The sequence below is a fragment of the Cladophialophora immunda genome (genome assembly GCF_000835495.1).
Source record: "Cladophialophora immunda strain CBS 83496 unplaced genomic scaffold supercont1.5, whole genome shotgun sequence".
In the NCBI taxonomy this organism is placed as follows: Eukaryota; Fungi; Ascomycota; class Eurotiomycetes; order Chaetothyriales; family Herpotrichiellaceae; genus Cladophialophora; species Cladophialophora immunda.
In genome coordinates this window covers 2,429,176-2,451,632 of record NW_015622545.1, presented here as the reverse complement: position 1 = coordinate 2,451,632, position 22,457 = coordinate 2,429,176, and the positions used below count along the sequence as shown (strand labels likewise).

Here is a 22,457-nt window from a genome sequence, read left to right as displayed (position 1 = left end):
ATTGATCAGGATTGCGAGTAAGCAGCCCGGGCCAGTGTGGGATGCGGAATGCCTGTACGAGTAGATGTGTGAGATTTTCTTGTGGCCACACATTTGCTGGATCATGGCGGGCGGTGATATATTGCATATTGATGCAATCGCGATGTTAGTATCATCATTATTTTGTCTTGTTGGCCCCCATAATCAGCAGCCCTAACTGATCGCCTTGCAGTTCGGCCACCTTTTATTTATGTTCGGGGCGGAAGGCGTTTGAATGTACACTAGGGATATTTGACACCGCTGCAGTATTGGCGTGAATATAGAGCACTATTGCATGCAGGAGAAGACCTTTATAATTGTCCGCTAAGGGACAATTATGCTGCGGAGCAGGGACAAAGGCGATATTTAAGGGACATTCGTGAAAGTTAGGAGCCAATAGGCTGTAATATGGTGTCGCCTTGGCCGAGTAAAGGTAATATACAACATGCAGTTTTAGCTGCCCGGCATCCAAAACTCAGCAAATAATACAGCGAACAAATCGGTACTAAAACCATACAGTTCAGGCATCTCGGAAACGACGTGCAATAATAAATCGACATCGAACGAAGAGCACGATTCAATCTCAGCTCCATATTTTCTGGGTTCAGAATCATCCCATCCCTCGCATCTCGGCATGATTGCTATGCTTGCGACAGGGTCTTTCTACCCAAATAATCACATTCATGATGAAGTCGTCAGTACGGAGGAGGACGTGATTGTACTCCAGCACAGGCGTGCAGCCCGGCGGGTTGATAAAGGATCAGGCTCTCCAAGTATGGGACCGAATTTCTCGTTGCGCCAGAAGTGACGCGACGGTGGCACTGTAGAGCCGGTGGTGATTGCAAAAGTGCTCGACGACGGTTTGAGATAGCTGTGCGGTAGTTGTAAGACGAGACGACTCGAATTGTCTCGTCTCGTCATCGTCATCGTTTGCTTTTCCTCCAGCTAAAGAGCTTCGACGCTGAGAAGAGAAACTCATCGGTGGTAACGCCAGCGCTTTTCTTGGTCGATTCCGGAACATTGATGTCCCAGTTCTCGTCTTGAGTTCCTATACTTCCAACCGCGCACTTTGTCTTCTCTCGGACTTGTGGAGTCATTGTTGCTGTTCTGTGCTTCGACACTATATGTAGCCATAGATGCTCCAATTTCTCATGGGCGGCGGTCGAGTGTCCTTCGGCAGCGCAGAACATGCAGCCGTATTGGTAGTTGTCAGCCACATCACTTTGAGCAGTCAGCTAGGGAACTGCAACGGAGAGTGTGACCTCTCTGTACTTACGATAAGGTGTCTGTTCTCCGGTGCGACTTTGCCAAAAACAGCCACCGATAGCGAATGCCATATTTTTGATTGAAAAGTATTTGGTCGGGAAGAGCGTCGGCGTGCGGAGCTTTCGAGCGGAACTTACACACTTTGCAAGCCCAGTGAATGACTGGCTCTTTCAAAGCCGCCGTTATTTGGACTTCGAGACCTTCATGCACCTTCATACAATACAAAATCAGCGACCAGAACAAAATTCCAACACCCAACAGTACGGGGCACACCGCAAAGAGAACTCACCGCTTTGCGCATCTGCCATGCGCCTTTGCAAAAGCCATGATATCGATTGTGCATTGCAGGTCGTGACAGAGGAGCCCAAATATTGTCCATTCCTGGGCTGAGAGAAAACAGGGCTTCTGCATAGTCTGATTGCGTGCGAAACGCCAAATACTTGTCAGAGCCGCCAGTAGGACTGGTTGGAGAAGGTGCAATCGGCCGCATGGAAAACATCATTCCGAATTCTTTCGTCACCACCTCTGGTGCTTCGAGAGCTCGCATCACGTCTTCGGGCCTTTCAATGCGAGAAAGGCGCCCCGAAAGTGGTATTGGTGTCAAAGAAGACGTAGGTGATACATTTGAGGTGGGCAATGCAAGATCGGGAGTTGCTGTTCCGTAGTCTTGCTTCTCTATATCGGATGCTTGTATATTCGGTTCAACGGCTGGAGGCTTTGGCTCCGGTGGTGGGATGAAATGTGAAGGGTTCTCGTGCACGGCAATTCCACCGATTGGAGCTCCTTGCAGCTCGATTGACTTAGCCACTGATGCGGTTTTCATGATATGTAAATGCTCAGAGCTTCGGTCGCTTCCAAGGGCGGAATCACGTATCGAGTCTTTGCTTCTTTGCTCAACTTCTAGGTCGGGTGAGCTTTCTGGGTGCTGCTCCTGGGCCAGGCTCGAAATCGGACGAGATACTAATGAATCGATATCCGCCTGTTGACCTAGCAAATCAGTCGCTCTTGACGCTCGGCTTTCGGGCAATAAGAGCGACCTGCTCTTCTGGATGGCCTGGAGAGCCGTTTCGTTATGTTGGCGAACAGTAAATGCACGATTGGGCAGCGTCCGTTGGTAAATGGACGATGGTGGCGATTCCGTGGCAGATGGCAGCGAAGGTAATGATTTGTCGAATCTCTCATGGTCCTCAAACGGCTGCATGTTTGCATAGCTAAAAAACAGGCTGGATGAGGAGGGAGTCGTCGCTTCAACGCTCTCTCTGCGGCTTTTCGGTCCAACCTGCATGCTTGCCATGATGCGCTGACAGAGCTGGTCCATGGCCCTCGTCGCATCTTTGCGCCCTGTCACCGACGATTCATGAAGAGCTGTGAAGTCCAATACTGCGCTGTCCACCGCCCGTGCGAGGTTTAATGCTTGGAGGATTTCCGATTGAATGCTGATAACGACTTCCTTGAGCGCTGGAACCGCAATCGCGTCGCCAATCTCGAATGCGCTCCCGAACTGTTGTTGTCTGTTCTCGCAGTGCTTGCGGCATCTCGTCCCGCCCTACAACACATCATTATGCGGCCATCAAATGAAAGACACGCTCTTCTGACCTCGATAAGTGACTTGTGCAAGATTTTGATCTCCAGCAGTTCCTCGAGCTCTTTGTCTTTCTTCCGTTTCTTCTTCTCCTTGCGCTCCTTTATAAACTCGAGCGCGTCTGCAGCGGCCTGGAACGAAGACACAATCGCCCCTACAGCCCTCAAAACTTCAGCGACAGACTCCATGGATTGAGTAAACCAACATCTCTTTGCGACAAGGAGAATCGTGTGTTTACTGTTTGCCGTGCGGGAGTGCGAACAGCCGAGGTACCAGACCACTCGATCAGGCCAGCGCGGACGTTTCGTGGAAATTGATGGCGTTCAGGATCGCGGACGGCCCCCAAAACTGGCGTCTGCTGCAAATGTAGCGGAATCCTCCAGCCGGCATGGCTAGTTCGCACATCAAGCGTTGCCAGCAGCAACCCTTAATGTCACCAGTCCGTACGCTCTCCGTACCAGACAGCTCACTCCATTAGTGCTGCATCCTCTCTAAGGATAGGATCGAATAATAAGCAAATCTCGCTTTGTTACCCACAATCTCTCCATCGAGACTCACACCTGTCGCCCCCATGTAGGGCATCCTTTGCTGAGGCTGGTCTCTCTTCTTCATGATGCGAACCAGGCCGCCTATGCTCCTTGTAGAGCTCGGGCGGGATGAAACAATTCTCATCAGCCCTGATCAGCCCTGATCAGCCCTGATCAGTCGTGATCAGGTGTGACCAGGTGTGACCAGGATTCGTGGTTCAGGAGGGCATCGACTGCCACTCCCTGTTACTATTATTGCCATTGCGCGTACGGAGTCGACGAGGTGATCCGGTTCAGTCCTCAACATCTATGCTGTCCCTGGTCTTTCTTATTTCTGGTTGTGCAAAAGGTCACCCAGCACTTCCCCCTCACTGCTTGTTTGCAATTAAGTGCTCCTTCGATTACTTTTTCTCTTTCTGATCAACTACCATGGAGTCCGAACGCAACGGGACAAGTATGGACAAGAACCCTTACAGCGAACAGACTGTCTACGGAGGCGGATACTTTCCAGACGAACTTCCATCACGCCCTGCCCCTTCACCGGCAGCTGCTAGATGGACCAAGCTGCGTGGATTCTTCACCTTCTCGCCGCGCTCCTACAACTTCATCCACACGCCGGATGGGCAAGCGCGGGTTCGGCGTATTGCCATGCTTGTTATTCTTGGGCTCCGCAGCGCCATGTCGGCGTTGAGCATTGTTTCGGCAGTTATCAACGGCAGCCTCGCCGGAATCATCATCTACAGTCTTCTAGCGGTCTTGAGCTTGTGGTTCACGGCCACTTGCCTGGCAATTATTGGGAACGCCGCTGGAGATCGAAACTATTCTGGAAAAGTCATTGTGAGTCACCAAGAGTCAATCAATTCTAGAAGCAGTAAGTATGTTGGTTAACAACTGCTGTAGAAACGCTGGCATTTCGACGTCTTCTTGGGATTCTGTGTGGTTGTCCATGCAGGACTCATCATCGCTTGGTGCTTCGGACTTACGGGCTGGGCCTTGGAGGTAGCTGGAATTGGAATGTGGTTCGCCATCCTCGGAGTTGCTTTCCTGGCGGGATGGCAGCCAAAATCCTACTCATTGGTATGGGTTACTTGAACGGGATCCCTCTCTGGCGATGTCGTCTCGACCATGCAGCAGCGCTCCAACTCGCCGGTACCACGCCGTGTCGACACCACTCGGAGCCCTGGTGTCGGCGTCGTCCGCTCGGCTCTCGCGTACTCTCTCGTACAACGTTCATCGTGCGGCTCCCAGGTGCTAGCTATAGTGCCGGCATTAGAAGCTATAGCTCCAGTACGAGGTAGAGTAAATTGAGATCATTGGGGCCGATGCTTATAGGACGTAGCGTAGAAGAGTCTCAGCTTATCTTGTCTTGGTCTTATCGACATCCTTATCCCAGCTACGACATTCAATAACTTCTCTATAAACTCCGTGGCATCCATCAGCTTCAGCTCGAGCCAACAATATCTCGTCCGCTGTGCGAGGTGAGGGAAGGGAAGCGCGACATTTAAAGCGGCGAGTAGACTTAACTCATCTTGTGCCGTCAAGTGTCCGTCTCGTTGGATGGGCCCAGTAAACAGCCATTTGGCGCTTACCATGTTTAGGAGACACTGTCGCCGTTTTAAAAAGTGACATTCGCGGCAGGTTGCCCGCTCCAAGAACACTTGTTCCTGCGTTATCGAAACTCAGTGGATGGTACGATGATGCGCAGCATACTGCCCGCGGACCCTGGAGCTATTGGTTGTCAGGCTGTGCGTTTGATCTGAGAACCTTTTTGTGAGCTGGAAATGTCGCGTCCACAGATCACTCCTTCACGCCCCCTAACGGATCAATTCAACAAAGACCGGCTTGCACGTGTTTGTTCTTCACGTAGAAATGATGGTTTCTGAGCCCAAGTCATTGTAAACTCATAAAGTTCTCTGCATTCACAAACTACCCTCTGCAGTCTGCAACACACGTCTAGACATCGGTGCAAAACGCGGTTCTACAACTTGTGGAGTCGTCCCCCAGGTCCAAGGAAAGTAAGGTGTTCTGGCGTGATCTCGCTGATTGTGCGGCACCTAAAAGTTGGGCTTGGTCAGTGGATGGGCTGTAAGTTTCCACATTGAGTGGGCGGAAATGTGTATAGCAGTACCCTGCAAGTGCCATTGTGGTTCGGAACTCCTCCAAGAGGAGCTTCAAGCCCAGTTCGACTCCCTGCTGTCCATTGTACTGCAACAACACCCATTAGCCCCAGACGGGATGAGCAGCAGTGGGCCGGTGGCCATTGGGCGTCACAACACTTACGGCAAGGCCCCAGATCGGTATCCGCCCGATAAAACAGTGCTGAGCCCCAAGTGCGATGGCCTTGAAGATATCCGAACCACGGCGTATTCCTCCGTCCACTGCGATCTGGATCCGGCCCCTGCCCACCAGTGCGCACTCTCTCAGGCAATCGAGCGTCGCAGGGACTCCGTCGAGCTGACGGCCACCGTGATTGGAGATTATCACACCGTCCACTCCGTGGTCAATGGCAAGTTGGACGTCCGCCGGGTTGAGGACTGGGCGCAGTCTGTCACTCTTGTGCCCTCGCAGACTCTCAAGGGGCTTTCTCTGTTACTGTGGTCCACTTACTGCCTTTTAACCAAATTTGCATTTTTGTGTTGTTTCTGAGCCAGGGGATGATTTCAGCCCATTCCAAACTGGAGTCTAGACGAGACAATATTGAGTAAAATACAGTCCGGGCGGCTTCACTCCCAACCTGGAGGACATACCATAATCCTGCGAGCTTGGCCCCTTTGAGAACTCGTTTTGGCCGGTGGATAGAATGTTGGGAAAGCTCAAGTCTTTGGGAAGTGTGAAATCGTTGCGGAACTCGTTAAGACGGCGTCCGAGGACGGGCACATCAACTGAGACGAATAAGGCCTTGTAGCCAGCCCCTTTTTGGACGATTCCGCCCCCCGTCAGCGTGCCGGTTTGGAAATGGGAGGGGATGGGAACTAACCTTCGGCTCTTTCTAGAAGCTGCTTGGTTCTGCTCCGGTCCTTGACGACGCACATCTGCATCATGTACGGGTTCCCGCGCCCTTCGTAGGCGACATCTTCTAGGGCCGTGGTTGCATAGGACGAAAGACACATGCTTATGTTCATGCTTGCAGCGGCTCGTGACGTTGCTAATTCTCCATCTGGATGTGCTAGCTTGTGCATCGCCGACGGACTGATGCCCAGCGGGAATGTGACCTGGGCCGAAATTGACGGTTGGCGACAAGAACTGGTCCGAATGTGCGTGGAAGGATTCGTGCAAACAATGGAGACAAATGACTTACCTTGCATCCGAATAATGTCGTAGAAGTATCGACATGTTGGACATTACGCAAAGCACGCGGCAGGATTCGATACCGGTCATAAGCTGCGACGTTGTCCCGCAGTCTGACAGTGTCAGAGCTCTTGCAACATGATGGCCTTGTTGTTATGAGACTCTTTGGAGGCGCAAGACTTACGATATCATGTCCATGGCACCTTCATTGTAATATTCTCGTGGACAGTCAGCCTCGAGATCTTCAAGCTTGTGGATTCTGTCTGCCCAACCAGCATCTACCTACCGCGATACATTTTTGGCAGCCTGTTGGCGCCGAGCGCCTCTAGATCCTCAATGGAAAATACATTGGGATCAAGTGATGGAGGTCGATTTGCCATCCTGGTGTATCTTGTCGGCGTGTGGCGGAAGGTAGAGAGTCTGAAGTGTTAATGGCATCGGTTCAAAAGTACGTCGTGGGTTTGGGTGATGGGAGACATCGTCGAACCCGAGCGTCGTCTGATCGCGGCTCCAATCCATCAAAGCCTGCCTGTTGCCTGTGTAACCCAATGTGGACGTCCGACTTGGTACAAGGCGATAAGCGCCGGAATCTCCTGCCCTGTTCATGACAGCCGATACTTAACTTCCGGAAAGGAATGACAAAAGGAGAAGGGTGGAGATAAAGAAAGGGTGGGTCTTACTAAATACACAGATACACCTCCGAACCAGCATGTTACAGAGCTCGCGGGGAGACCATGAGGGCCTCTGGACACTTTGCCTCTTCGTGTTCGTTGTTCGAGTTAGCAACTTCCAGGCTGAGAAGGTGATTCCTTGCAATGATTATTGGAAAGGCGTACATCAACATCAAAAGAGGTGTTATATGGCGCGGAGTTGGAAACATCATTTTATTTTCTGACTACCTAGGTAGATTCTGCTCACGAGTTGCTCGCAATTCTCGATCTTCAACCTCCAGACACTGTTCTCCCGAAGCTATCAGCAGAAATGGGCTCCGCAAATCAGCCTTTGACAGGCATCCTCGTAGCATTGATCACTCCCTTTACGGATGACGGCACTGCCATCGACAAGAATCGTCTCAAATCGCATATTGACCATATCGTGAATACTGGATGCCATGGCTTGGTCCCCGGTGGCACCACTGGCGAGTTCACAGCCATGACCATGGATGAAAGAAAACAGAATCTTGAGCTCTGTCTCGAATATGCTGCTGGAAGAGTACCTGTCGTGGTGGGCATTGGCGCCACGACGACCAAAGACTGCATTGAGCTGGCCCAACATGCTGCAAAAGCCGGAGCCACTGCTTTGATGGTTGTTCCACCATTTTATGACCCCGTCAACTACGAGCAGCTCCAGGAACTCATGTCTGAGATCCACGAGGCCTCCAATCTGGATATTGTCTACTACAATATCCCCTCAGCATCCGGCTTGACCCTGACACCGACGCAAATTGCCGGGCTCTCCAAAGTTGGCGTGAGATACCTGAAAGACACGTCAGGCAACGCACCTGCATTCACCGAGTTGGTCTTTTCCCTGGGCGATCAGATTACCGCCTTCAATGGGTGGGACACCTTGACGTTCTACAGCCTGGCTGCAGGCTGCAAAGGAGCAGTGTGGGGTGCGTCAAACATCATTCCCGAGCTTTCAGCTCAACTGTGGGAGACGTTGGCCGTCAATGGTGATCTCAAAGCAGGTCGAGAGTTGTGGTCGCAGATCTATCCGATCTGCAAGTTCTTGGAGGAGTATAACTACCCGTCCGCTGTCAAGACGGCCATGGAGCTGCTCGGTTATCCCACTGGAGGATTAAGGAAGCCCTTCAAGTTGCTTACTGGTGAACGGCGAGCAGAATTAGGCAAAATTTTGCAAAGTGCTGGACTTAAGGTTGTGAATTCATGAGCAAAAGTGCCGAGTCTCTGGAAATCTCCATCGGTGATGTTGGCATCGTTGGTATTGGTCAAGATAGCAGGAAATGTAAGTTCCGTTCTTTCGAGATCTGTTCCCACGTGCGGGTTTGATCGCGGTTTCTCGTGCCATCTGCGGCGAGGGGTTGATCGCGACGCCTCCATACTTCCTCCACGCAATCTTTCGCTGTTTTAAGTCTTGCAAACCCAGTTATAGCGAAACTCCTATCGAACCAATCCCTGAAGTACTCTCTCTGTGACGGTTGCAGCGCTTCACACCCGGCCATGAATGCAGGCCAGGGAGAGCCGGTTCCCTGGATGTTAGCGTCCCTGCACGAAGTCTCGTAGTTTTTCAAAGCCCGTATGACGCTCTTGACATGTTCTTGTAAAATCCACGGGTTGACCCTCCTGATTCTCCGGTAGAAGAATATCACAAGAGCAGAGTTCAACGCACGCACCATTGAGTCGCGGGCAGTCTCAATACTTGGTCTTTGTGCGGTAGAAGGCGCTTGGTGGATGACATCTTGACGGTCCATCGCCGCAAATGAGCAGACCATGTTTTCCAGTCGCTGCTTTCGTCGTTCAATGGCTTCCATATATGTGATATCGGGTCGGTTCTTGTCGGCTTCCAAACTGTCAATGACATTCGCTAATCTCGTCGTTTGTGACACGAGGCTTAGCCAAGTCTCCGAAATCCCGTAGAGCTCAGTATACATGCTCCGGAGAAATTCTCGGCTGTCTTCAAGGTGGATATCACGCTGTCCAGTTTCATTGTCCTTTTGTGCTCCAGCTTCAATCTCGCTGTCAGAGGCTGGTGTGTTGAGTCGAAGGAAGTCGTCCAAGCGAGGATTGGGCCCCGTCTGAGGCTGGCTCATTTGTAAGTTTCTCGATTGATTTAAACCTCCAACGACCGCATCTGTCCTGGTTGCTTCATAATTACGCAAGACAAAAGTACTCTCTTCTACTATCCTCGTCCATGTATAGACATGATGTAGCTCCCTTGCCTTTCGTGAAATGGTTCTTTTCGCCAGTCCTCGAACCCGAAGTAACCGTTCAGCATCGATCATGTATGCACGAGCCTCTTGTTGTTTATCATGCAGTGTCGATTGGAAAGTTAGCAACAACGTGCTGATAGTGTTTGGGGACTTACGGCATATGTCAGCATAGTGAGAATTGCCATGAGTTGGTCTTTGTACTTGGCGGCGCCCGTGCCTCTGGTTTCGTTGCGTAAGGAGCATTGCAAGTTTTCCTTTGCCTTGTTAACAATGCTGGTTGCGAAGTCTTGCCAATATACTGAAGAAGATTCATCATGCTGCGCATCCTGAGCTGCCAGATTCTTTGCCGACAGAGCCAGGAGCGCTTGCAGATTGACCAGCGCGGCGTGAGTTATCGGTTGCGAAGTCATATAAGTCAGCCTTGCCAAGGTCATGATTGCAGAATTCAGATTGTTGGCCTCCCACGGCGACTTCTTCTCGATAGGCATGATCCTCAACTGAGAAATGACGTGGTCCTTAAAGTGAGTGAGAAGTAGTTGCGCTTCCGCAGGGTCCACCTCGGCGAGTGTCACCCTTGTCTCCCTGTCTCTGGAAACCAAGGACGTAGGGATGATGCCATGATGGTTGTTACGTCTTTCAAGTTCGACATCATCATACTTGTTGATCTGTGGGACGGGAGAAACCTGGCCAGGAAAAATCTCCTGAGCTTCACCATCAAACGTCTGCGGAAATATGTCATAGCTTGCCAGCTCCAGGTCAAAAAGATCAGGCCAGTCCAGGAAGTCGTGCATATCACTCAAGCTGCCGACAGACTCAACAGACGGCAAGGCATTCTCTCCCTGGAAGGAATCAATGGTTTGTTGTTCAACTATTGGCCGAGGTGAATCGCTGCGAGGGATGTTCGTTTGAGGTGGAGGATTGAGGCTGAAGGCCCCAAAAGGGCCCACCGCGAGATCATTAGCAGAGCCTGGGGCTCCATCTCGACACCTGGCGTCGAGCTCTGAGAGAGATTCGTCAACAGGCTTTTGTGCGAAGCCCGAACGCAAAGCCTTGCTCATCGACTCCCGGCTCGCTTCTGATGGCACATTGTCAGCTTGGCTCAGATTAATCTCATCCGCTAGGGAATCACCTGTATATAGATACCGCCTCACTGAATGCCCTTCTGGGTGGGCACTGGCCTCGCCGCCACCGGATCCGCTCGGGTTTTCAACCCATTTCAGTTCCTGGCTGAAGCCTCCACAAACTGCGCCAACCGCTCTGCAAGTGAGACAGGTAGGTCGAACCTTGTCACACTTTACGTGACGTCTGCGACAAGTTTTACACCCGCCGAACGTGTGACTGCGGGTGCCCTTCTTGTTGCTACCTCCTTTCATGCTGTGACGACCCCGCACTTATGGAGGCCGGCCCTGGTTTTGGTGGATGCTCATCAACCCACGAACTGCGAGCGACAACCACTGTTCTTGGCTGTGCTCGAGCTGAGTCTTTGTTCAGTGATGATTCATGCGTTCATTGGGATACCTATGTTGTCTGAGCGACCACTGGGAAAAAGTTGCCACGATAATCTAGCATCATCCGCATTTAGAGGGGTTCGTCGGAATCACTTTCCTCTTTTGTCACGCACAGGCTGATTAGGAATGCCTTGTACGAACAGGACCTGCAGCCAGGAAGAGGGCCAGGAGCAGAAAGGAGCAGGAGCAACTAGGCCGAGCCAGCCACAAGGGCCAAGACAGAAGAACCGGGACACGTGGCAAGAGGCACTCAGCTATGATCAGTGTACTTAGGGCACACGTGACTGAGCACCACCGAGCACGACCAAGTAATGCTCAGTTCTGGTCAGCGTTACTTAGTGCAGCTCAGCGTGATCAGTACTGAGTAGGACTGAGCACACTGAGCACCCAACAACTATATAGGATAAAGAAAAACCACGGTTCCCTTTGTAGTCAATTTAGTTCACCCCGAAATCGAGTTCCTCTCGATTATCTATTATTACGTATAGGTCTACATACTATACTCTTGGTTTCCAGTCTCAGCTACATTGGCCCCACTACTATATCACCAAGTAAACCACTTCGGGTTTACCTTCGGACACCTCGCGTGTCGTAAGGCGACTCGTAACAACTAGGCCGTATAGTGTCTGATATTTCTATAATTATATAATTGACTAGAAGAATTATCTCCTACCATAGCGATCTATATTATGTGCGTACTAAGAAGGCTAAGAACTGCTTACGTTAGGACTATGGTCCTCAAGGACTAGCGTTAAAGGACGATAGTCCGAACAACGCTGCTAGCTGGTGTGCGGTACGTTACTTGGGACCACCGTATGCAGGCGGACGGGCAGGAGAAAATATATCGTTGGAATTGTAATGCACTGAGCGTCAAGCTACCGAAAACAAAATAATAATAATAATAATAATAATAAATAACTAGTACTCTTTCTTGGATTCCCTTGCGGTCCCCCGCGTCCAGTGGTTCCTTCGTTCTGGGTTGGTCGGTCGTGTTGGCGTTGGTATCGTGAAAGACGGCAGCATCTATTTCCCCGGGTAGTTGACTCCCTTGGCTCCATGAGGAAAAAAACAGAGGCCTCATTTGACCGGGCCCCTGGGTTGACCGCCCATGCTCAATTTGGACCAGGGCGTCGACAACGACGAGCGACTGCTTTGCGTCACGTAGAACCTCTCATTTTCGGATGGCGGGTACGACCCGACCATTTTCAAGAACTGCATGATGCTCCTCCAGCCTGACTTGTCTTCGGTCTTGATTTTCCGTTCGACGCCGAAGCGCGGTGCCTTGGATGGTCCTTTCCGGCTGGTTTCCGCCGCGGGTTCGCGATGACGCTGTTGGAGCTGTCTTTTGAGCGCCACGTTTTCTTGTTCCTTCTCCCTGCGCCTCTGCTGCTCCTTCTCGAGCCTCAGCTCCAGATCCCGCACTCTAGAGTCGGGCTCGTACACAAAGCCAGCCGTCTGAACACTGTCATGATCTTCTTGCTGGAGGGTGGAGATCAGGTCGTGATACAGTGGATGCTGCTCCCGGGCTAGCTGCCGGATGTCGACTCCGAGACTAACACCGTCTCTCGCGCGCCGTCTGGCCTTGGTCTCGATCGCCGCACGTTCGGTCCTGAGGTTCTCGATACTTTCTTGATCACCATCTTGCTCTGCCTCCTCCAAGCTCTCTTGCAGCTCGTCAAGTTCGAGCTCAAACTTGCGCTTCGCTGCGATGACTTCTTCGAAAACAATTTTGCCAGCATCAGTCTCATCCAGGGTTTGACCCTCATCAACCAATTGGTGCTGGATGGCAAGGGTGATGGGCGACTCCGCGCGAGCCGTCAGGGTGCGGACGATTTCTAGAGCCGACAACTCGTGGCCGTTATGTTTCATGACCTTGCTCCCGGACTGAATCATGTCGGCCCAGTAAGTTTTTTGCAGCTCCTGCAGCCGTTGATTCTGAACGCTTCGTGCATCGCTCCCTTCTGTTTCCGCCCACATTGTTGTTGCGAGGACTACATGCCTGTAATTTGACTCACCGCACAAAGCCTGGAACATGCGTAGATTCTTCACCGCAGAGCCGGGCATCCTGGCATCAGATATTCGATGTAGATAAATGAGTCCGGCCAGCCGAATGTCGGCGGCGAACATGGTGGCTAAGAGATAAGAGATGTCCTTCAAAACCTCGGCATCGGAGCGGGTCGTGTCATCAAACCCCGGCGTATCAACCAGGTACACTGTTCTGCCGCGCTGGTCGTTGAAACTGTATACTTTGATGCTCACGGTGTCTGCCGGTATGTTAGCTCTGGATCGCCCTTGAGGCAGGGGCATTACTGGAATGTAAGCTGTGCGAAATCTCCACATCCTGGTCAGCGAGAAGGGAGATAAATGAGCTCTTTCCCGACCCAGTAACGCCCATAAGAGCGATGACCATACTGTTGGCCCTTGGAGATAATGTTAGAACTGGTATCCAAATGTACGCCCGGTGCGCGGAACGCTGCCTACAATGATGGCAAGCCGCGTCCGCCATCTACCCTTCTGATTGGAGCCATAGCGGTTCTCATCGCTTCCGTCATGCTTTCGCGTCGAGAAGGTGGTGCAGAGGAAGAGGCCAGTCGATGCTGCGAATTCGGGAGTAGGGAGTCTTCAAATGTCATAGCTCGTCTCAGCTGAGGCGGCCTGTCGGACTGTTGCTCGTCGTCTAGGTGAATAGACCGCCGCTGAAACGCACCATTACGGCCGTTAGATGGGGATAGTCGGTGGCCATGCGGTCTCATCGTAGACTTGATGTGTGACTATTTACCAGTATTTCGATCAAAGGAACAGGAGTGGAATGCGTTGGCGTGTCCAAAATATTCTGGATGTGCTTGGCGGAAATCACGTGATAAATATTGTGGAATTGTTTTTCGTATGGCTGCCACCAATGCATTTTACTCATTTTTGTTCATGCTTGCCTCACTCCAGCCCCAAGATGGCTTTTTAGATATTGATTGGACAAATCGTTAATATACTGTCCACTCAAGTCAAGCGCCCGGCTGGCAAGACGTTTTCACAGACGAAGAACTGGCGTCGCTTCCCACTTCAGCATGACCACTCGGGCGCTTCAAGGGGCGGTTTTGCCCGAGGCCGTCAATCATCCAACCCTGTAGGTACCACGGCGAATGTCAACGACAGCCATGCCACGAGGCATGGCGTCATTGGTTCAAAGGAAGGCAGACGACGTTACACAACATGCGACGATGGGTTCTTATTGGGAAGACTGCAGGGCGGTGGGCTGTGTGGTGATTACGTGTCATAAATGGCCGGGGTTTTGTGACCGGTGGAACATGCTGCCCACGAAAAATCACGAGAAGCGAATGCGGGACACATTCCACCCTCCCACAGCTTTTGAGTCCCTTTTAATTGGCGAGATAAGCCATCGTCGGATATGTCAAGGGAATGGTGTGCTGCAAGACTTGCTTTGGTTTCATTGGACAATATTCGGAATGCGGCTGAAACCCACGTCTCGGCCAAGCAAATCCGCCTGCTCCCGATGCTGCCTTGTAGGCTGCGGAGGGGGAAATGGGACGTCGACGACTCTAGATACACCCAGAGATATTAATGCTGAAGGCTGCTCCTCTCGAATTAATGAGGCTCGTCACATCAATCCCACCAGCAGTCGTTTCGTCTCGAAATCCATGAATCCTTGTTACCCATTCTACAGTGCCAGAAGAAACGGACCACAAAGACAGTCCGCCGCCGTACGAGTCGTGTGAGCCTGGTATGGAGATGCGTGACTCTGCACCTTCCCTCTTCCAGTATGTTTGGACGAGATATGCGCATCCCGATGGAGATCAAATTACTCACCGCTCTAAAGACTACCAGATGTCCACCACAATGATGCTTTCATTGCCGTTATGGGAATGACTGGTTCGGGGAAAAGCACGTTCATCCGACACTTCTGCGATACAGCCACAGTGGGAGATGGTCTAAAATCGGGCAAGTTTTCCCAGCAGTTGTGGGCAACGCCGTGATTCTAGAAGTGCTAACAGAGCGAAATGGGCGTGCAGTGACTGCCATGGTAGAGGCGCACCCGGCATCTAACAAAATTGACGGCCGTCGAGTTATCTTCGTCGACACTCCTGGATTTGACGACACCACTCGACCTGACTCTGCCATCCTGCGCGAGATAGCGAACTGGCTCAACAAGGCACGCCAGGGTGGGATTAAGCTAACAGGCATAGTATACTTACACGCGATCAATAACACGCGTGTAACAGGAACTGTCAAGAACAACCTCCGCATGTTCAAAAAAATGTGCGGTGATGATTCCATGTCTTCGGTTGCTCTTGCGACAACACACTGGGGAAGTGGAGAGGCAGACAGAGAAAAGCAGCACGCTCGCCACAAGGAGCTTCTTGAGGACGAGGTATTCTGGAAGCCTATGATCCTTCACGGGGCAACCGACTTCATCCATGACAGTGAAGAGCGGTCGGCGCTGAGAATCGTGCGCCACCTTTTGGAAAATCGGCCCCGGGACGGCATCGACTTAACAATCCAGAAAGAGATGGAGGAGGGCATAACGCTTGATAAGACTGCGGCCGGCATCGCATTAGAAGAGAAGTTGGAAAATAAAAAGGAGATCTATGAATTCGAGATCAATGACCTTCAGAGGGAAATTGCAGACGTCAAGCGGGATAATAGATTGACCCACCAAAAGAGGGAAACAGAAGTCCGCATTCTCAAGGAGGAGGTGGAGAAATGGAAGAACAAAATCAAGAGCGTGGAAGATGACTGGGAGCTAATGAAAGTCGATCGTGATCAACTCCAGCTGGAGCGCTCGAAGGAGTTGCAAGAAGAGGCCCAACGACACGATGAGATGGTGGCCCAGTTACAGGCGGAAAAGGACCAAAATGAGCATCTCAGGGACGAGAATGAGAAGAAGAAGAAGCAGCTGAAGCTGATCAAGGCAAGAATCAGACAGGCGCAGGGATGTGCGCTCATGTAACGTGTGAAATTCCATCTGTCATTGGGGACTATCCATGTACTATTTGTCTACGAGCCTCTATTCTGACCTGTCCATCAGTACAGGGACATTTCTGGAGAAGTACAGTATAGAGGAAGTTACTACTAGGAAACTACTTCATTCTACTAGAGCCTTCAATAACGTTAAAGCCTTAAGATAGCGAATATCTAACGAGGCGCTCATAGTAATCTTTAATAGTATTAAACGGCTCGTCTATAATAGCCTTTTCGGAGTTGTTGAACCATTCGAATTGCCCTCAGGAGGATGCCAGCAAAAGTTCTTCACCGGCGCTAGATGCAATGATGGATCTTGTGAGCCAAAGCTTTCCAAAATAGCATAGCTCAACACAATTGGGTGATGCGGTGTGCATTCTTGATGCTGCCGACTTCGAAACCCGTCAACGATCTAAGTAGCGGTAGGAAAACAGTACCATGAAACCAAGTCATCCTTCAAAAGTTCCATTCCTGCCTCGCAACAAGGTCTGATTTGTTGGGCAGCTGGTTTCAAAGCCAATCATACACCCTGTAAGCTCTTCAACCTCTGAACCACGGTCAGGGACATGTCTCCGGGCATAAAATGTCTTTCGTGTCATCTATGTGGCAGTGTATCCGTAAGGCAACAAACGCAGGGCCCAAGGCGAAATCTGATATCGTCTGGTTGCTATACTCATGATTGATGAGTTCGATTCGAAATGATGTTCAGCTCTGCTGTATCGGTCATGTCTTCTCATTTGCCGCACTTCGCAAACAGATGGTTGTCGATGACTGTGGTGCCTGATTAGATTTGATTACCTCGTGAATGGTTGATATAGACTCACAATGCCAAGATTCCGGCCCTCCATTTCTCACCGCTTTCGCCGACTGGGGTACCGCCGCTAACCCTCCTCTAGGTGAATGTAAGTCAGACACGATAGGACAGAGCAGGTCGGGGTACTGTGTCAAGTATAAACATGAAGTCAGCTGAAGGGTCGTATATCTTCACCTCTCCGTGGCCTTGCTGACCGTGTGCGGCTGAGTTTCAGTGTCGAGACCCCAACTCGGCTGAACAATCCACTATCTTCATGTTCCCTTACCTTGCTGACGACAGCATCACGAGAAATGTAAGAGGACGGATGCTTTCTTGTAACGGCTGGCTAGGTTCAGACAATAGCTCCCCGGTTTCCATGCCAGCAAGCACTCCTTGCTGGCCAATCTCCAGACGATAATACGGCTCTACGAAGGACTGGGAGTCAGCTCCGTATTCGAAGTTTCTATAATGTGACATGCTAATGATCTTTCAAGGCCATCCGTCACGAGGCTTTTATATCTCAAGTGCTGAAAGGAGCACTTTGAGCTGAAAGAAAGAAGTCCGGCGCCCAAGGCTTTGACTGATGCACCGGGTATAAAGCAGTCGCCCAATTGCCTCTGCATTACGCTCATTCTCATCAAGCTCTCATCCTCGCCATCTGATCTAGAAAGCTATTTGTTTCGCCTGCCACAGTCTCGCATATCCCCATCAATATGTTTGTCAGATCATCCGTCCTATTTTTCGCTGCGGCTTTTGCAAGCGCATGTGCAGCCCGCATTCCAGCCACTCACAAATACGGCACAGTGACTGCCGCGGAGAGTGTCCACGATATCGAAGGTCAACAGTTCCTGGTCACGGATATCACCAAGCCACACGTCCTAGCTGGGTTCCAAGCCAACTTTTTCTCCAATTCGTGCAATAATGGCTTTATCGGCCAGGTTACGGGCTCAGGCGGCGCCAACTGCGTTCGGTCGATCCCCGGTACCAAGGCCATCGCTCTTCTCAGCCAGCCAGCGGGGTGTCAAGGTAAGAGTCTCGTACCATTTCAAACAGAAAGATGTCTCACAGCAGGGACGCTAACACGGTAATGTCACAGTCACGGTGTATACGGACGAAAACTGCAGCAATGGCGCCACCCTTCTGAGCGTTGGACAGTGTCTCCAGGAGACAGAGACCGGCATTCCGTCATATTCGATTGATGGTAACTGCTAGACGCCTTCTTCGCCGACAACCCTTGACTAGTCTGCCTTGAGTGTTATGTTCTGTGCACTTCAGCTCAATCATTCGTTTTATATCTGCGAACTGTGGTGGTGGCTCCGGCTTTCACAGCCAGGGTATCAGATAAGCAATATATGTGCCTATTGGGAAAACTGGGAGTCATATTCGGTTCCCTCTCTTTCTTTTTACCTTTCGCTTTAAGAGGCTAGACCTTTTGTCCCGGTAGTGCCATAGACAAGCCTAATCTGGACTCCTAGAGAGTGCCGTGACCGCGGTCTGATGCAGGATTAGAGTTAGGGCTCATTGAATACTAGTACACAGCAACCGATATGGGATTGCAAGTGTAAGATGAGACATGTTATTGGTTCCGTAAGTGTCGTTACGGAAATTTGCTCTTGACGCTTGAGAACGATAATTTAAGTGCATTATTTGACCCAAAGCAAAGAGAGAAGACAGAGTATTTGATTCATTCGCGGAGGCGTGTCTGAATCGGTCTATTTCATAGTGATATTCCTTCAACCCCGCGGCGGGGGATCAGCACGGGGAGGAACCTAATCCACAAATTGCTCGCTTAGCTTCCTACCTGCTGGACTGTCCCTGGCATCATGTTACGGAGCGAGACGAGGGCTCCTCTCGCTAGCCAAAGACGCCACGGGCCACCTATCTGCGCAGAGCCACCAAGCCGACTTCCGATTCATCGTTGCTGGGGCGTGATATGCCATATAATACCTATTTTGCCAAAACAAACTATGCCCATGGGATGCTCACAGAGGGTGCGCACTGTACCGTTTTCTCCTTTCCTTTGTCAACCGTCTGTACCATAGATTTTAATCAGGTGGTTCTTTGATTCCAAATCGGCGCCCATTTGGACCAACAATCGCACATCCTCTCATTCCGAACAGATTTGCTCACTAATCCTCCTCGCGATGGAACAGCGATCATCCAGTAAAGCATGTGACTCTCCGCCTCCACATAATACCTATTACCCATCGCTCGTCACGCAATTTCTGGACAGGAACAAGCCATCATCTTGTATTAGTAATTCGACCCTTCGAAACAATGTACTTGCTTCACTCTGACACTTTCGTCCAGCATCTTTAACCAATTGCTCTATCAACGCTTATTTTCTGCTCTTTTCCTGCATCTTTGCTCGGACAGAATAAAGGATATTCAAAAACAAATTCACCGCAACAAAATGGTTTCCAACAAATTCTTCGCCATTGTAGCTGGCATCGGGCCCGGAACTGGTCGATCAGTCGCTCTCCGCTTTGCGGAGTCGTATCCAGTCGTCTTGCTATCCCGTCAACCGGAGAGCTACAAGGACGTGGTTGCCCAGATCAACAACGCTGGCGGGAAGGCGATTGGTATCTCCACCGATGCAACAGACCAGTCATCTCTCAATTCCGCACTCGAGTCCGTCAAGAAGGAGTTTGCGGATTTGCAGCTTGTGGCGGCGATCTACAACGTCCGACCCAATGTACGGGGAAGCCGCAAACCCTTCCTAGAACTAAACCTGGGGGATCTGGACGCCAGCCTCAACGGCAATATGTATGTCCCCCTTAACGCACCTTTTCTTCGGAGACATTTTGGCATCTAATGACACGTCACATTCTAGCCGTGGTCTCTTCAACTTTGCGCAAAGCGTGTTGCCGCTACTTCTCCAGTCTGTGGATAGTTCTCCGTTACCACCAACGTTCATCGTCACCGGAGCGACTGCATCGATCCGAGGCTCCAAACTATGGTCTGTCATCGCGGCCGGGAAATCCGGTGGCCGGATCTTGACACAGTCCCTTGCCAGGGAGTTCGGTCCGGCGGGAGTGCACGTCGCGCACGCCATCATCGACGGTGGCATTGACGTGCCTGACGCGGAGCATGCTGCTCGCAATGATGCAACTCCAGATGGCAAACTAAGCCCTTATGCTGTAAGTCGCCCTGAACAGCTGCTCTTAGGATGAGATGCTGACCTACTGCAAGATTGCTGAAAGTTACTGGAGTCTGCATACGCAACACAAGTCGGCCTGGACACAGGAGATTGATTTGAGGCCATTCAACGAGCATTTCTAGGCCATGGCTCTCTGATGATTTGGGTAGGATGACGCTCGATAACAACATGGAGGAAAGACATACTGCCACGGCTCAATCCTGCTTCAAGACACTTGTATGCTTGTGGTTGACATGGAGAACAGAGGCAGTCTCCCCCGTGAGTCAGATGAGGTGCGGGACAGGCTTAGGCAATAGTACAGCTTCACAAAATCCCAACGCCCAATCAAGCATTCAGATTACCAGACCAACGAGTGGCAAACACGAATACAAATCCCAGAACAAACTCCAGTGCGTCTAACTCGCTCTTTTCTTTTCTGGATAAGAATTAGGTTAGCTGTGTGGATAAGTTATCAGTCTCCGCAATACCTTGGTGGTTTAGGCACTCTGGGCAGTCTAATACCCCTATACTTGCCGAAGAAAGTCAAGTCCATAGTATGACGCTAGCAGGTTACCACCCAGACACGGCCAACATCATGTACGCGTCAATCGGTAGCTCAGCGTTATCCAAGACGATATGGTAGGTATTGACGTGCTTCTTGCATGCATTGCGTGCTCGCGAAATGACCAGATTACAAATTGAGGTGTTGAGCTGCGGATGCCTTTGCCGAGGGACGTGAAGGGATATATCGCGTCTTGCACCTTGAAGCTTTGTTAAATGCTTAGAGTCCCAAATATTTTTCCTGAGGACACTCACTGGAGAACCGAAGTGTGCATTTGAATACGTCAATAAGTATGGCTACAGCTGCGGTCCAACACGCGCCGGGGACTGCTCTCGGGCAGGTCATCGAGCCTCTTACCACAAAGAACAAGCCTGCAAAGCACGATGTCGCTGCGGAGGTGTACTATTACAAGGACCCCGGGGACGGGACTCCCCCTGCTCCTTCTTACGTCGGGTGAGTTTTCTAGGTCGATGGAATGCCCAAGGCAATTTGATTCTAAAGACCAGAGCAACAGAAAGCCCAACTCCTACCTCCGACCTCATGTAGCCCAGAATGTTCTCATCCATGATGTTTCCGGGGATGAAGACAAATATACCATTGACAGCCATGGCTTTCAGTATGTGAAGCATGAGAGCAAGGAGAAGGACTTCGTCGACGACGAGAAGATCAAGGCCGAATACTACCCGGAAGTTGAACAGCTTCTGAAGAATACGTACTGAACTCCATTTTCGTTCGCCCATTTCAAAAGAGTGTGAAACCAGACACTAAACATGTACCTGTGTTGTCAACAGCACTGGAGCCTCTCGCGTTCTCATCTTCGACCACACAATCCGCCGCGCAACGTCCGACGTCCGCGACATCGCCGGCCAGCTTCGCGGCCCTGCACGTCGGGTTCATATCGATCAGTCCTACGGCGCCTCGGAGAACCGTGTCAAGTACCACCTCCCTGACGAAGCCGACGAGCTCCTCAAAAAGCGCTTCCAGATCATCAACGTAAGTTCCTCCTGGTGTCCAGATCCCTTCCCTTGAAAACAACCATCACGACTGACCGACCCACTCCTTTCTGCACCGCAGGTCTGGCGCCCGATTAAGACGATTCTCAGAGACCCTTTGACCCTCGCCGACGCCAATTCTGTACCCGACAGTGACCTCGTCCCCGCCAAGCTGATTTACCCGGATCGCGAGGGCGAGACCTACGCGGTGAAGCCGAACCCGAATCACCAGTGGTACTTCAAGTATGCGCAGCGGCCCGATGAGCCACTTCTCATCAAGTGCTACGACTCTGTCACCGACGGGCGCGCCAGGCGAATTCCGCACACGGCGTTTGTGGATCCCGCGTACGAGAACGGCCCGCCCAGAGAGAGTATCGAGGTGAGGACGCTGGTGTTTTATGATTATTAGGGTTTGCTTGAAGCTCAGCGGAATCCAATTCATGACTATTGTATCATCATCATCGTCTCTTCGGGGATTTATATGATCTCGTAGCCTTTATAGCGAATTGGCTTCGCCTGTGCGGAGTGTCGCTGCTTCGTTTCATACTCTCTGTAGTGCATTGGACAGCTATATCCTTCTCCGTCCGTGCACACCCCAATTGCCCTCCAACTCTCTTGAATAGAGTACCCATCTTTGCAGATGACCTACCTTGGAGCGAATAAGTCAGAATGACTACCAGAGAGCCCTCCTCTCGCCAGACTGTACCATTCATTTTGGACATGGACGCGTTGGGTGCCGGACCACCATAGCAAGATGTATGGTAAACTGCAGCCTTATTGCCCTAAAAGAATTCGTGAATGCACGGTTAGCGAGTTAAATATCGGTCCTTGATTGAAAGCAGTGGTAGCAGGGGAGGCTACCGAAGAGGATGTGATCTTTGCCGCGGGAATTCTAGCATTGCAAACAGGTAGGTTTTC

General features: G+C 51.1%; 8 protein-coding genes across 8 annotated transcripts; 4 read left to right on the top strand and 4 right to left on the bottom strand.

Moving 5' to 3' along the window:
* Positions 1-396: 396 nt before the first annotated feature.
* On the bottom strand, positions 397-3,072 carry PV07_09036 (uncharacterized protein). The gene is made up of 4 exons (XM_016396260.1): positions 2,881-3,072; positions 1,574-2,830; positions 1,295-1,494; positions 397-1,239 (listed from the first exon to the last, which is right to left on the bottom strand). The coding sequence occupies exons 1-4, from the start codon at positions 3,052-3,054 to the stop codon at positions 942-944; spliced, it is 1,929 nt and encodes a 642-aa protein (XP_016246116.1). The 5' UTR covers positions 3,055-3,072; the 3' UTR covers positions 397-941.
* Positions 3,073-3,533: 461 nt separating this feature from the next.
* Positions 3,534-4,735, top strand: PV07_09035 (uncharacterized protein). Its single transcript, XM_016396259.1, has 2 exons — positions 3,534-4,230; positions 4,294-4,735. Exons 1-2 carry the CDS (start codon positions 3,823-3,825, stop codon positions 4,483-4,485), a joined length of 600 nt encoding a protein of 199 aa, XP_016246115.1. The 5' UTR covers positions 3,534-3,822; the 3' UTR covers positions 4,486-4,735.
* A 636-nt stretch (positions 4,736-5,371) lies between these two features.
* PV07_09034 (uncharacterized protein) lies at positions 5,372-7,061 on the bottom strand (the record flags this gene model as incomplete). Its single annotated transcript, XM_016396258.1, has 9 exons — positions 5,372-5,447; positions 5,522-5,598; positions 5,674-5,927; positions 6,001-6,075; positions 6,141-6,305; positions 6,371-6,605; positions 6,692-6,794; positions 6,866-6,899; positions 6,968-7,061. 9 exons carry the CDS (start codon positions 7,059-7,061, stop codon positions 5,372-5,374), a joined length of 1,113 nt encoding a protein of 370 aa, XP_016246114.1.
* Positions 7,062-8,441: 1,380 nt separating this feature from the next.
* Positions 8,442-10,944, bottom strand: PV07_09033 (uncharacterized protein; the record flags this gene model as incomplete). Its single annotated transcript, XM_016396257.1, has 2 exons — positions 8,442-9,442; positions 9,727-10,944. The coding sequence occupies 2 exons, from the start codon at positions 10,942-10,944 to the stop codon at positions 8,630-8,632; spliced, it is 2,031 nt and encodes a 676-aa protein (XP_016246113.1). The 3' UTR covers positions 8,442-8,629.
* A 993-nt stretch (positions 10,945-11,937) lies between these two features.
* Positions 11,938-13,858, bottom strand: PV07_09032 (uncharacterized protein). The gene is made up of 3 exons (XM_016396256.1): positions 13,561-13,858; positions 13,390-13,499; positions 11,938-13,343 (listed from the first exon to the last, which is right to left on the bottom strand). The coding sequence occupies exons 1-3, from the start codon at positions 13,830-13,832 to the stop codon at positions 12,157-12,159; spliced, it is 1,569 nt and encodes a 522-aa protein (XP_016246112.1). The 5' UTR covers positions 13,833-13,858; the 3' UTR covers positions 11,938-12,156.
* Positions 13,859-14,931: 1,073 nt separating this feature from the next.
* Positions 14,932-16,042, top strand: PV07_09031 (uncharacterized protein; the record flags this gene model as incomplete). Its single annotated transcript, XM_016396255.1, has 2 exons — positions 14,932-15,033; positions 15,105-16,042. The coding sequence occupies exons 1-2, from the start codon at positions 14,952-14,954 to the stop codon at positions 16,040-16,042; spliced, it is 1,020 nt and encodes a 339-aa protein (XP_016246111.1). The 5' UTR covers positions 14,932-14,951.
* A 3,217-nt stretch (positions 16,043-19,259) lies between these two features.
* Positions 19,260-20,302, top strand: PV07_09030 (uncharacterized protein; the record flags this gene model as incomplete). The annotated part of the gene is made up of 3 exons (XM_016396254.1): positions 19,260-19,612; positions 19,680-19,986; positions 20,039-20,302. 3 exons carry the CDS (start codon positions 19,260-19,262, stop codon positions 20,126-20,128), a joined length of 750 nt encoding a protein of 249 aa, XP_016246110.1. The 3' UTR covers positions 20,129-20,302.
* A 537-nt stretch (positions 20,303-20,839) lies between these two features.
* PV07_09029 (uncharacterized protein) lies at positions 20,840-21,948 on the top strand (the record flags this gene model as incomplete). Its single annotated transcript, XM_016396253.1, has 4 exons — positions 20,840-21,000; positions 21,062-21,259; positions 21,339-21,540; positions 21,622-21,948. 4 exons carry the CDS (start codon positions 20,840-20,842, stop codon positions 21,946-21,948), a joined length of 888 nt encoding a protein of 295 aa, XP_016246109.1.
* Between the last annotated feature and the right edge of the window lie 509 nt (positions 21,949-22,457).